Raw genomic sequence first — 12,625 nt, 5'->3', positions numbered from 1 at the left:
TAATAAGCAATACTGATTGATAAATAACAAATATATATGTTTGACTAGTTATCTCCTTCAGTTCGATAGGCAATTTATTATAAATTTTTACAATCTAAACAAAGGGACTATTTGCTCTAAGAGACAGTCGACGTGTAGGTATTTTTATGTTAAGATTCAGTCTTAAACTGTACTGAATATCTGAGTTTCTTGAGGGCATATAAAGATTAGAGTTACTTTTTACATATGTGGCACAATGTCAATTTGTTAATTTCTGCATAATGTTTCATTTGCTCAATGCTAAGTGGCTCAGACGATGCTGCAGAAAGGGTAGAAACTGCATCGTCCGCAAAAAGGGAAAAGTAAGTATGGGGGAAAGATGAAAATACATCATTTATAAACAGTATAAACAATAAAGGATCGAGTACACTTCCCTGAGGTACACCACGATTCACTGACCTGGAATCAGAGACGTATTCAAATCCTAAAGTATCTCTCAATTTGACCAACTGCGTACGACCCCCAAGAAAAGACCTTAACCAATTTAAGGCGGTACCTCTAATACCATATGAACAAAGCTTGTCCACTAAAATATCAACATGGGTCCTGTTAGTGTGCTGTCAGGTGCGGATGGATAGGGCCCTGTCACCGTCAAACAGTTCTTGCACGTACTCTTTCCATCTTTCAAGTTGCTGCTGTAACTCCATTATTTTATTACCATCGCGTGTTCCTGTATCTGATCCAGGAAGTCTAGGATCTCGCTCCATATTTCTTCAATGCCGGTTTGCAGCCTTTTTTCCAGTATGCGGATACTCACGCATTGTCTCGTCGTGAATTACATCCAAGAATTTTGTTGGGCAACCTCTGGTGAGTTTATTTGTCAGTCACGTTTTCATTGTGAAGAAGGAAAACCATGTATGGCTGCTTTTGGACTGTAATGTGGAAATCATTATGGAGAGAAGAAGTGTTTTAATCGTTGGCTGAGTTTTAGACTTTCTTAACAAGAAAGTTGATAACCGATGATTGTGGCGTGACCTAATGTTAGGTCTGATTTTCTATTTATAGGAATATCTATGAATATGAGATTAGAGCGTGTGTTAGGGTGATAGAGTTCAAATTGCTAAGAAAATCCCTGAAGCATTTTTTACCATGAGACCATGACGACCAAATGACGAAATTTGGTTTTAGATGGAAGCGTTGCGCTCAAAGTCTTGATTTGGTATATTCGCGATGACTGATGATGACGGAGGTTCCATAGCTGTTCTCCAGGCAAGCATCAATAAGAGAAGGTTCGGTTCCAGATTCTGCTCTGAAGAAGTCAACAGAAGATTCGCAAATAGTATTTCAGCAGGAAGTTTCTTTCAAAAACAAAAAAAAGACAGTAACGCTTCATATATTCGGAATTGGTATATAAATAATATGGTATTTATTAATATCTAGTAAAAGCCACAACTAACACTACACGTTTGGGTTTTTGTTTATTATTATTGTGGACACTGTCCTTGATTTTGGAAAATTCGCGAATGTTATTTCTTTTATATGAAGTACACCCCTTTGGAGTATCTCGGCGTCTAGCAAAGACCAGTTTAGCATTCGAATCTGGAAAAAAAAATACTGACTGTTGCGTTTTGTTCCAGATCCACGCGAAATGGCCGTGGAGAGCTGATGCCGACTGGCCAAAAGGACATAGCCGACGGTGCGAAGATGGCAGCCACGGACGATTAAAAAGTCGCCGCGCCGCATACCGTAGTGCGCACCCCGCCCCTTTCAATCTCGTATGGAGACCAACATATCTTCGGCACTTCTTCCAAGCGATTCTTCTTACAACTACTCTAGAGTGTACACGAAAATCGGGTATAATTTGGCGGAGAGCATCGCCATGTGCATCATTTTGGGCGGCATCATCGTCACCACCGTCGTAGGAAACGTCCTGGTCTGTGTCTGCATCTTTCTCGTCCGTAAGCTGAGACGGCCCTGTAATTATCTGCTGGTCAGTCTGGCGGTGAGCGATCTGTGCGTCGCGACGCTGGTCATGCCGATGGCCCTCATCTACGAGATAGAGGGCAGGTGGATATTCGGCGAGATCGCCTGCAACCTATGGGTAAGTTAATCTGTTCCAAATCTTCTTCGTCGTTCCGGGAAAGTGGGTTTTTAAGTACTTATCTGCTGCTTTAATGTAGATTTCAGTCCTGTAAGTTATGAAAATGCTGGTTTTCACTATAATATGCTCGAAATGAAGAGGAAAGAGGAGGATAAATGGATTTTAATCAAGTAAAAGCCGCCTCAGTTCAATTATTATTATTATTATTGTTCGTATAGTGCGTGTTTTCGTTGTCTCCCCAGGTGAGCCTCGACGTTCTCAGCTGCACTTCGTCTATCCTGAACCTGTGCATGATATCGGTGGATCGTTACTTCGCGATCACCAAACCCCTTGAGTACGGGGTGAAAAGGACTCCGCGCCGTATGACCTTGTGGATCGTGTTAGTGTGGTGTTTAGCGGCCATGACCTCGCTGCCTCCGCTGCTCATCATCGGTAACGAGCACACGCAGACGGAGGAAAGCGGCGAAATCATCAAGGACGTGTGTTTAGTATCCCAGGACATCGGTTACCAGTTATACGCGACCATGTTCAGTTTTTACATTCCGCTGACTGTGATGATCGTGGTGTACTATAAGATATTCCGCGCTGCGAGGCGGATAGTCAACGAAGAGAAACGGGCCCAGAGTCACCTGGAGTCGCACTGCTACCTCGAGATCAGCGTGAAGAACGGCGACGGACCCCCGGAGAACAAGATTGCGAACGCTGGCGACCACAGATCGAGCTCGATCGGTTCCAACGCCACGGTAAGTTAATTGAAAGCTGATTGAAATTTTAAACAGACAACTTCATATTCGTATGTCCTAAACGCGTAATTCGGCAATTATTTCAGCGTTTTTGTTCTTCGAGCCCAGTAGATACGATGCAATTTCTGCATGTATTTTTTTTTAATGTAAAACGTTGGTTTTCGTAAACTCCAGTAGGTTTAACGCTCATTGAAATTAACTTTGGGGTGCTAGATATCGCACACGAAACATCTAAGTAAAAAAAAGGTTCAAGAAGCACCAGACTTGATATGAATTTGTTGTTGAATAAGTTAAATAATTGCCGTATACGGCTGGATTGAGTCGTCACCAAAGAGTTGTGCTTAGAAAAAAAAATTAAGTCTTATGTCAAATAGTTTTTTACTGACAGCATTTTAAACAAGACGTGTCCGAAAAAATGTCGCAAATAACGCAAATTGAGTATAGAGTAGTCATAAAGTTTTTGACAAAAGAATGGTTAGCATATAAAATTATTAAAGATAGGCCGGATGGTGTGTACGGGCAAAGTTCTCCTTCGCATTCTGTAGTGAAAAAATGGGCAAAACTTTTTCGAATGGGGCAGGAGTCCCTTGAAGATGATTCAAGAACTGGTCGACCAGCGGAGGTCATAACGGAAGATATTGTCGCGATTGTGGAAAAAATGTTATTAAGTGATCGACGTTTAAAGGTCGAGGAAATCTCAGAAATTACTAAGCTTTCTGATACAAGTGTTCGTCGAATCCCGCATGATCATTTAGGTATGCATAAGGTTCGTGCAGATGAGTTCCTAAAAACCTTTCGGCTATTCGAAAACAACGCCGTGTCGAGTGTACGCGGTCGTTTTTGGAACTCTGTGGGTCGGGAACCGAAGACTGTGATAGAAACTATTGTGACGGGAGGTGAAACTATGGTTCTCTATTATGACCCTCTATCGAAAAAAGTGGCGTCGTAAGGGTGAAGCACCTCCAAGAAAGTTCAGAGTCTGCCAGTCAACGAAAACGGTGATGGCCACGATCTTTTGGGATTGTGAAGGAATTCTTTTGATAGATTTTAAACAAACTAATACCACTGTCGATGGTAAATATTACGCGTAAAACGTCGAGGAAAACTGAGCACGATAATGCACCTGTCCATACTGCTGGTGTTGCACAAGCTGCCATTTTAGAGTGTGGGTTCCAACAGATAGATCATCCTCACTATAGTCCAGATATGGGCCCCAGCGACTGTTATTTGTTTGGATATTTGAGGGACTTACGTGGACGGCGGTTTAACGACGAAGTTTAAAGGGATTGAGTTGTTAATAAAGAGATGTAAAAATAATAAAAAATTGTTACTCTACTTTGTTTCTTTCATATTCAGGCCGGGAAATTTTGGCGCTGCCCTCGTATTATACGGTGAAAAAAAAAACAGAGAGATCAAATCTGCTCAGAAATGAATACAAATGTCATTAATTTTTTTAATGAAATCCGCGGCGTGCTACTGAATGTCCATGAACTGATAATATTTTGGTAATTACGCCAACACTACACTGGTTAAATCGAGAACTTTTTTGCCAAAAATATAAATACCTAGTGTTTAGTTGCGAACTAGTGTCCTGTTTTCTTTTAATTTTGCAACTAAATGATGAACGATTCTTATTTAAAAAAAAAAACTGCCTTCTGTTAATAATTTTTTACAAAGTTGTGTGTAAATTAATAACCTTTTTGTAAAAAAAATACATAGAAACTAAGTAAGTTGTTGAAAGTGTCCTTCACCGTGTAAAGAGGTTCTTACGTTTTCTGCGAATTTATGAGTAGTCCCCCGTATACGTTTATTTACGCCGGCGAATGACTTGTTCGAGCGGAATGTTTTGTCGCCGCATATTATAAACAAATCGTCAAAAGGATCGACTTTACGACCAGCGACCTCTTAATACGGGGGCTGAATCGTAAACCCCGCAAGACTTTAATTGCTTTTTTATACTCAATTAACCGCGAAAGGCGCCGCCTCTGGCGGCGTACAACAAAACATACTATAAACATGTCTAAAAGACTTGAAATAACTGAATCTACGCAGTTTATCTTGAGAACATTTTAATCAGCTGTAACATTTTTGTTTTCAGAGATATCGAGGTAAACAAAAAAAAAACAAAATGGAAGATTAGTGACGTATAAAACCAAACATTAGCAATTTTCAAAATAAATAAGAACTAAAATCTCAGATTTTCACGAAATTATGTATTTTTACATGACAATTGTCTCGACAACGCCTTGTCTTTATCACATTTGATAAAAACGCGGTGTTGTCGAAACAATTGTCATGTAAAAATATATAATTCCGTGAAAATCTGAACTTTTGGTTCTTATTTATTTTGATAAATGGAGTTTCATCAAGTAAAAGCCACCTCGGTTCAACTATCGATTTTCCGACATATAACCTCACGTCATATTTTTTTAAAACAGAACATCGTGTATGTTACAAGTGCTTAATGGATTATCTTATTCCGATTACAATGATATAAGACACATATTTTAGTCCATTCGTTTTTAGCAAATTGGCACAAGTACGAAGCTTTTATATACAGTCGAAACACTTGAATCACTTTATATAAATATTTAAGAACTACATTTTTTTAGTATTCCAATACGCATCTTGTACTTTGGCTTGTATTTTTACCATTTCTTCGAGAGGGACATCTTCCCCATTGGTGGTGGTCCCAGATCAACTTCTTCATCTTCTTCTTCCTCTTGGTGCTCTTCCTCGCCCTTTCTTGCAAGTCTACAACTTCTTCACCTGTAAACGTAATTGTTGTTTGACACTGCTTTATCCATTCGCTTAGTGGCTGATCATCTTCCAAGTCCTGTTCGCATTCTGTCTCGGTAATAAGTCCTGCACGACGATAGGAATGTTGAATCGTCTCTCCTATCACCTCTTTCCAAGCTTTACTAATAAAGTTGACTGCATCTAGCACATTAATGGAAAAATTATCTTTGGACTCGATCATTTCTATTAAAATGTTTTTCCTGTATCGACTCTTAAGATTTTTTATTATGCTCTGATCCACCGTAGATTTGGAATACGGGGATGTGCAGGCCAGTTATCTAATAGAAGTAATATTTTCCTCGCCTTTAACACTGCATCCCATTTTGGTATCTCCTCTTCTTGTTTGCCTTGTAAGTGACCGGTAAATGCTTGATGTGCTTAAAACATCGTGGGTTAGTTGATTTTCCAATCGCGACTAGCTTTCTTTTTCCTGTCCCACTCATATACGATATACGTTCTTTCGAAGGTTTTCCACCCACACACTTTTCGCTTCGAAAGTTAAGTTTTATCTGGCATCATATACCAGGTTTGTCAGCATTAAAAATGTCGTCAGCAGGGTACTTTTCTGCTAGTTTTGGCCACGTCTTCTCCAGCCAATCGTTAGTGACGTTTCAGTCGACATCGCAGGCTTCGCCACTTATCTGTCCATAAATTATACTATGTATCTGTTTGAACTTCCCCCACCGTCCTTCCGAAGCCTTGAAATCGATAAGGCCGAGCTTTTGAACAAACTTTTCTTTCTTTTAGTTTTACGATAGGTTCAGAGAATGGCACCTTTTTCAGACGTTGCTGTTGGAACCACTGTCGGCTTTCTTAGTTTTTTACTAGGACTGCCTGCCGTTTCAGCCTGAATGATTTTTCCTTTGCAGTTCCAAGTCGTAGATACAGTCGACGTTGTAAAGTCGACCGATAAAGACATTAACATAATCGCTTATTACGAGAAAAACACTTAGGACGACCAGGTTCTGGGTAATTAGAATATTAGGGTAAGGAATTTTGAGAAGATGAGAGACTCTATTAATTACAAGTCTTTCTTTCGGTATAGAGTGTGCAGCTTTTTGTGGAGACTTAATAGTCCAACAAATTTTGTTCATAATACAGAGCTCCGCTATATGGAGTTTTCACTGTATTAAAAAATATATATTTTATTTTTGAAACATTTGCCACCCTGTATCTCAAAAGTGAAGACGTTTAAGACACATGAAATTTTCTTTTAAAAATGGATACAAAAATCGCTCTATTAATTATTGATATGCAATTAGAAAACACCTTAACTCATTACGGCCGCTGACGTAGTAATACATTATTTTTTCTTCGAAATCCAGTAGGCGCCGACGTAATAATACGTCATTTTTTATTTAAAATCCAGTAGCCGCTGACGTAGTAGTACGTTTTTGACAGGATAACTTTGTTTGTGCCATCAAACAGTCGATTTATTTTAAGTGTTTTTTTTTATCAGTTTTTAAATAAATATAGATTAATTTATTATATAACCTGCTTTATAATGAAAGAAGACGATTTTGAATGGAATAATATTTGCAATGAGACTAATGAGTTTTATGCTGATGACACAGATGAGAGCGATGATTCAGACATTGTAATCTGTACTAAAAGAAAGGTTTTACCTATTGTAAGTGATTCCGATGGTACAGAGTTTGAAAACGAAATCAATACGCACTGGTCCGAAAATGATAGTGATATAAATATAAATGCATTTTTGGGAAATGATGGGTCGAAATAAAGAAGTTCCTTGGTTTGGATATTTTAATGGGGTAGTTAAGAAAAAGTACTACAAACAATTATTGGTCTACTGATCTACATATCGAAGCACCAATTTTTGAATACGCAGATCGGCTTTCTTGAATATTTAAAAAACGTCTTTCAAAATTCATATTTCTCACTAAAAATCTTATATAGTAACAGGAATATTTTAAATTTTACGCTAAGGACAAAATTATGTGAGTCACTTGTTCTCTCACATTTTAACTACTGTGATGTAGTGTATAGTGTAGTAGAGTTATGTTGTTCTTCTGATTTGCAGGTATTTTTCATATTTTATTTGTGGTTCATCAATTTTTTATTTCAATAAATAGTGCGCAATTTATTAATTATATAAATAGTTCTTTAGCGGTTCAGTGAAGTAGCTATTTTACTTTGTTTTGAAAAATATTAATGTGGTATATTGTTTTTTTTTATTAAAAATGTAGACCCACAGAATGCAGAAGTGCTTATCAAAATAAAAGAAGGGTTACGGGTGTTAAAGGAGGCGAAGGGAAGTTCAAAAGATGAGATACTGAATACGCCCGTTTTTATTAGAAATATCATTCCGTCAACCTCTCTTCAAAACGATATACTTCGAGACGTACCATACGCTCCGTAGGATTCTTTGATCGACGACCGCCATTTTAAACGGGAAACTTCTCTTTTTTGTTTTTTAGTGCATTATCGTGTAGAGTTACGGGTGGGCAGAGAAAAAAAAAAACAATATCCCTCCGAGGCGGAGCGGGAGTGAAAAGATGCCACCGTTGTTTGCGCATCCATTTGCGACCGGCGTCGCCCGCCTTTTAAGGCGGCCGAAATTGATCTTTTGAGTTTTCTGCCGGCGACGGGATGGCCGGCACGCCATTGTCCCTATATATCGACCCGCCGAATCGGAATTACGCCACTGTCGAACAGAACGCGGGGGAGCAGACCGCCCGCACCAACGCCCGGCCGTGGACGGATCGCCCATAACAACGGCGCGTCGGGAATGTGAACCAAAAAAAGTTTACGTCGAACGGTCCGCTGGGTTTCGAGAAATTAATTGTTTCCTTCATTTTTCCCACCGAAACATGGTTTCAATTAAATTTTTATTACCGCGACACTGGAGTCAGTAGTGTGCAGTGTACATTGTTTCATAATATCGAAATTAGTTCTGTAGCCCACACCTTGTACGTTGTCACATATTCTAAGAGCATATAAATTTGACCCGGGTGGCCAAAGCATTCTGCACCCGTTAAAAGCATTCTCTTTTCTTCTTCTAGTTGTTGGTCCAAATGGGTTTCTGCCATGAGGTCGTAGCATATATAAAATGGCCCAATTGTATGAGGACCGCAAATTCCCACCATAACATTTATTTTTTGATTATATTGGCTTCGAATTTGCTGTTCGCTATTCACCACCAGTTTTGAACATTCGGTTCGTTGTTGATTGTGAATGTACATTCATCAGTGAAACATAATTTCAAAACAAAATGCTACTTGTTCATCGCCTTCCCGACGCTACTGGTGTTTTTCGTATTTATGGGAAAAATATTTATATTTTTTTAATATAATAATAATAATGATTTTATTTGAATATGATGTGACAAAGTTATAACAAAGGAATAATTTCATTTACCTGTCTAAGTTTGGCACAAGTCTAGCCTTCGGCTACCCTACTGAATCAAACAATGGCAAACCTTACTGAAAAACAAATGTTATACATTTAAGTACCTAACTTTTAGGTTATAACATTGGAGGAGAATTAATTGGGTTTATAACATTTTGGAACTCCGTGATATGTAGGTATGGTCTGTTCATAAATATAAGAAAGTGATCAATTGCTTTTGAATGGGATTATCCAAGGGTGGTCATTAACATACAATACAACAAGATTATTAACTAAAGTTTCGGAATTTAAATTCAGGTAAAATTGTGGTCCGTAATAGAAAATAATTTTATACCTACCTGTGTTTAATATTCATTGGTTTGGTATACTATTTAGTATAAGTTTTTTAGTAATCATTCGCAGCGTGTGTTGAATCGTGTGCGAATTATGCAAAATATGTGCGAGTCTAGTGTATCTCAGGAGATGCTCCCGCCCAAATGTAGAAAACACTATTCTATTGAGACTAAGAAAGTTATAAACAATGTTTATTTGACTCTCATTGAACGTGGTGCCAGCAAGCAAGCATCTTTAGAAGAAACGGCCACATTGACGAAAATTCCAACATCAATCTGCCATTCCCCGTGTTAACTCCAATGTCCTCAAACTTATAGAAACCGAAGTTTTTAACATCCCTCCACAAAGTTGGGCAAATTCTGTTAAACATATAGAAAACGCAGAACAATAGTATATCCATATTGCAAATAATATAGAATATATAATAATTAGAATAGGCGATCATAGCGATAGTGATACTGATATATTATGTGAATAATTTTAAGTAATTTAAGTAGGTAATAAAAATAATTTGTAATTTGATTTCAGATTTAAGTACAAATACATACATAAATAAATATTGTTTAGTATCTTTCCTAAGAAAACCTCGAATAATTAAATTCTAAGCAAAGTACGGACCTGTTCGGCCATATTTCATTCTTACAGCTTGCCTAGGTCTTTCCTTAATTCGTATCAGTTACTCACTTTCTTATATCTATGAACAGACTTTACAGAGTAAAATACGAGCCAGTTTCAATCAAGCTCTGAAGAAGCCAACAGGATGGTTGGCGAGACGTCAGCAAATTCGACTCAGCAAAAACCGACGCAGGAGAAATCCAGAAGTTTTGTAAAAAGTATTACAGTAACCTGTGGAAGTTTCTTCGAAAAATTAAAAATGTTTTTTTTTCGACGCCGATTCCGATTTTTCGAAAGTAACAAAAATTCGTTATCGCCCGTTTGATTTTCGATCGGCCGCTTAATTTCCGAAGACGCGCGTTTTAACGAACCGCTTCAAATATCCATTAGCGACATCAATTAAACAGTTTACACATTATTTTTTTTTATCTGGTAACCCGCGACCGCTAGTCTAATTGCCGTTGTAATTGACGATAGGGACGCGTAAAGTATTTTGTTTGATGTTTCTATTTTAATCGGCAACGTTGTCACTAATCGCTTTGATATCGTTGTGATGTTTGTTTCTGTGAATGCTCGCGCGACGGGCGCCCGCGGCCTATACAGGGTGTCCCAATCCCAAGGGGGACCATTGGGATCTCGTAACACCGAGGCAGACCTTATCTTGAATGAGCTCGGCAACGATACTCATATCTCGGTGTAGCATCGAAAAACAAACGCCTTTATTTTTTGTCCGTTCTCTGTTCTCTGTTACGCTTCACATAAATGACAATAATTTCTCAACAATGAGCAATGCCAATGTGGTCCTTCCTTACATTCAAAACATCACTGACCACATATAAAAAGTTCTAAAGAAGTATAACGTCAAAACCAGATTTACCACTGGTCCGCAATTTAATGCTATCGAGTTCAAACGTGGCACAGGTTTTGAGTTTAGAACACGAACGGATCTTATTGAACGCAGGGGGCGCCGGAGGGCCGGGAAGTATTTTAAAAATATTAAAAATCGCGGGTCCGCGAAAAAAATCATTTGCCAAAAGCGATAATAAATATCGAAAAAAATTTCTAGCGAAAATACGCAAGAGATCGGCATCAAAAACTCATTTGGAATAATATTTTTTGAAAATATACGGGGTGCGTCGGTAATTTGTGAAAAACTGTAAAACGGGTTCTTCTTTTAAAGACAATGGGCTGTACACTGTAAGGCTGTGTTTCAAACACTTCGAAGATTGTTTGAATTATATACAGGGTGTGTCGTTTGTGGGCGAAAAACCTAAAATGTCCGTTTTCGTGGGTAAATTATCAGCGAAAAATGACAACCTGTTAAAGATGCGATAACGTCATTTGAACGCGGCTTCTTTAAAATGCGACGCTATTTCGACGATTTTTCGAAAGGAATCTTGTTGTTTAAGAATTATTGTTACAGTAGCGAAAAATGAGGTTTCGTTCCTCTTGGTTTCGTCAATCATCCTGGTGGCTTCTTCAGAGCTCAACGGAAACTGGCTAGCGGTCTACTCTACCTGCTCATACAGGGTGTTTCCTAATCGAATGTCAATAACTAAGATGGGAGGGCGGATTTTTGGGTCAATTTTAAAAAGAAAAGTTCATATATAAACATCCTAACTTTTGAGATACGTAAGGTGATAAAGTTTTCAGAAATGAAAATATTTTATTTCTCTTTAATGAATCATTCAATTTGTCCAGTTGATGACAATAGACTTCTGAATTAATCGTTGTATTGTCCCGCAAAAGCTCAAAAAAAACGATTCCTTTGACATCCCACCAAACGGAGAGCATCACATTTTTTTGGTGAATGTTGGCTTTTGACACGCTTTGAGCCGGTTCATCTTTTCTGCTCCATGACCTCTTGCGTTTAACATTGTTGTATACAACCCATTTTTCGTCCCCAGTAATAATCCGCTTCAAAAATGGATCATTTTCTTGACGTTTGAGGAGCAAATCACACACGTCAACGCGACGACACAAATTTCGCTCCGTAAGGACACGGGGCACCCACACATCGAGCTTCGAGGTTAAGCCCATGCCTTTCAAATGGCCATAAACAGTCGAATTCGACAAATTTAATCTCTCACCGATCTCTCGTGTGGTTATTCGCCGATTTGCATCAACTAATGCCTTTATCGCATCTTTGTCAGCTTCGACCGGCCTTCCAGACCGTGGTGCATCTTCGACATCAAAATTGCCGGATCGAAATTTTGCAAACCAGTTCTGGCACTGGCGTACTGTTAACACGCCTTCTCCATACACGTCCGTCAATTTTTTTCTCGCTTGGACAGCATTTTTACCTTTTCTGAAGTAAAAAAGTAAAATATGACGAAAATGCTGCTTATTGCTCTCCATATTTAAAAGGGCACCAACCAAAAACTACTGCGTAGAATTAATAGAACTTTTTCACACACAAGCCTTGCAATATCAGCTCTCAAGGCATATAATGGTTATGCGGCTTAAGTGTGAAGTTGGTTTCGAAAAAACGTAATTAAGTCCCCTGACGGGAAGAAACGAAATGACTTTCCGAACAACCTTATAGATATTTTAATAAAATTTGTCACACATGCGCTATGTATCAATACGCATTATTTAGTGTAATTTTTTTTTAAATACAGCAATGGCGAGCGTACGGAATGTCACCTCTGTATTTTAGTAGACATTGATGGTACGCCACTGATCG

At 38.5% G+C, this 12,625-nt stretch overlaps 1 protein-coding gene across 2 annotated transcripts in view; it reads left to right on the top strand.

Annotated features, from left to right (window-relative positions):
* Positions 1-12,625, top strand: part of LOC132702941 (5-hydroxytryptamine receptor 1) — a 36,309-nt gene that overhangs the window by 15,540 nt on the left and 8,144 nt on the right. For both annotated transcript variants that reach the window (XM_060671848.1, XM_060671849.1), the window contains exons 2-3: positions 1,617-2,080; positions 2,323-2,823. In XM_060671848.1, the coding sequence (XP_060527831.1) occupies positions 1,757-2,080; positions 2,323-2,823 (825 nt within the window). In that variant the 5' untranslated portion in view covers positions 1,617-1,756. The remainder of the gene's footprint in view (positions 1-1,616; positions 2,081-2,322; positions 2,824-12,625) is intronic.

Source organism: Cylas formicarius, unplaced genomic scaffold, assembly GCF_029955315.1.
Source record: "Cylas formicarius isolate icCylForm1 unplaced genomic scaffold, icCylForm1.1 PGA_scaffold_6__28_contigs__length_40554024, whole genome shotgun sequence".
Classification (NCBI taxonomy): Eukaryota; Metazoa; Arthropoda; class Insecta; order Coleoptera; family Brentidae; genus Cylas; species Cylas formicarius.
This window is presented reverse-complemented; position numbering and strand designations above follow the sequence as displayed.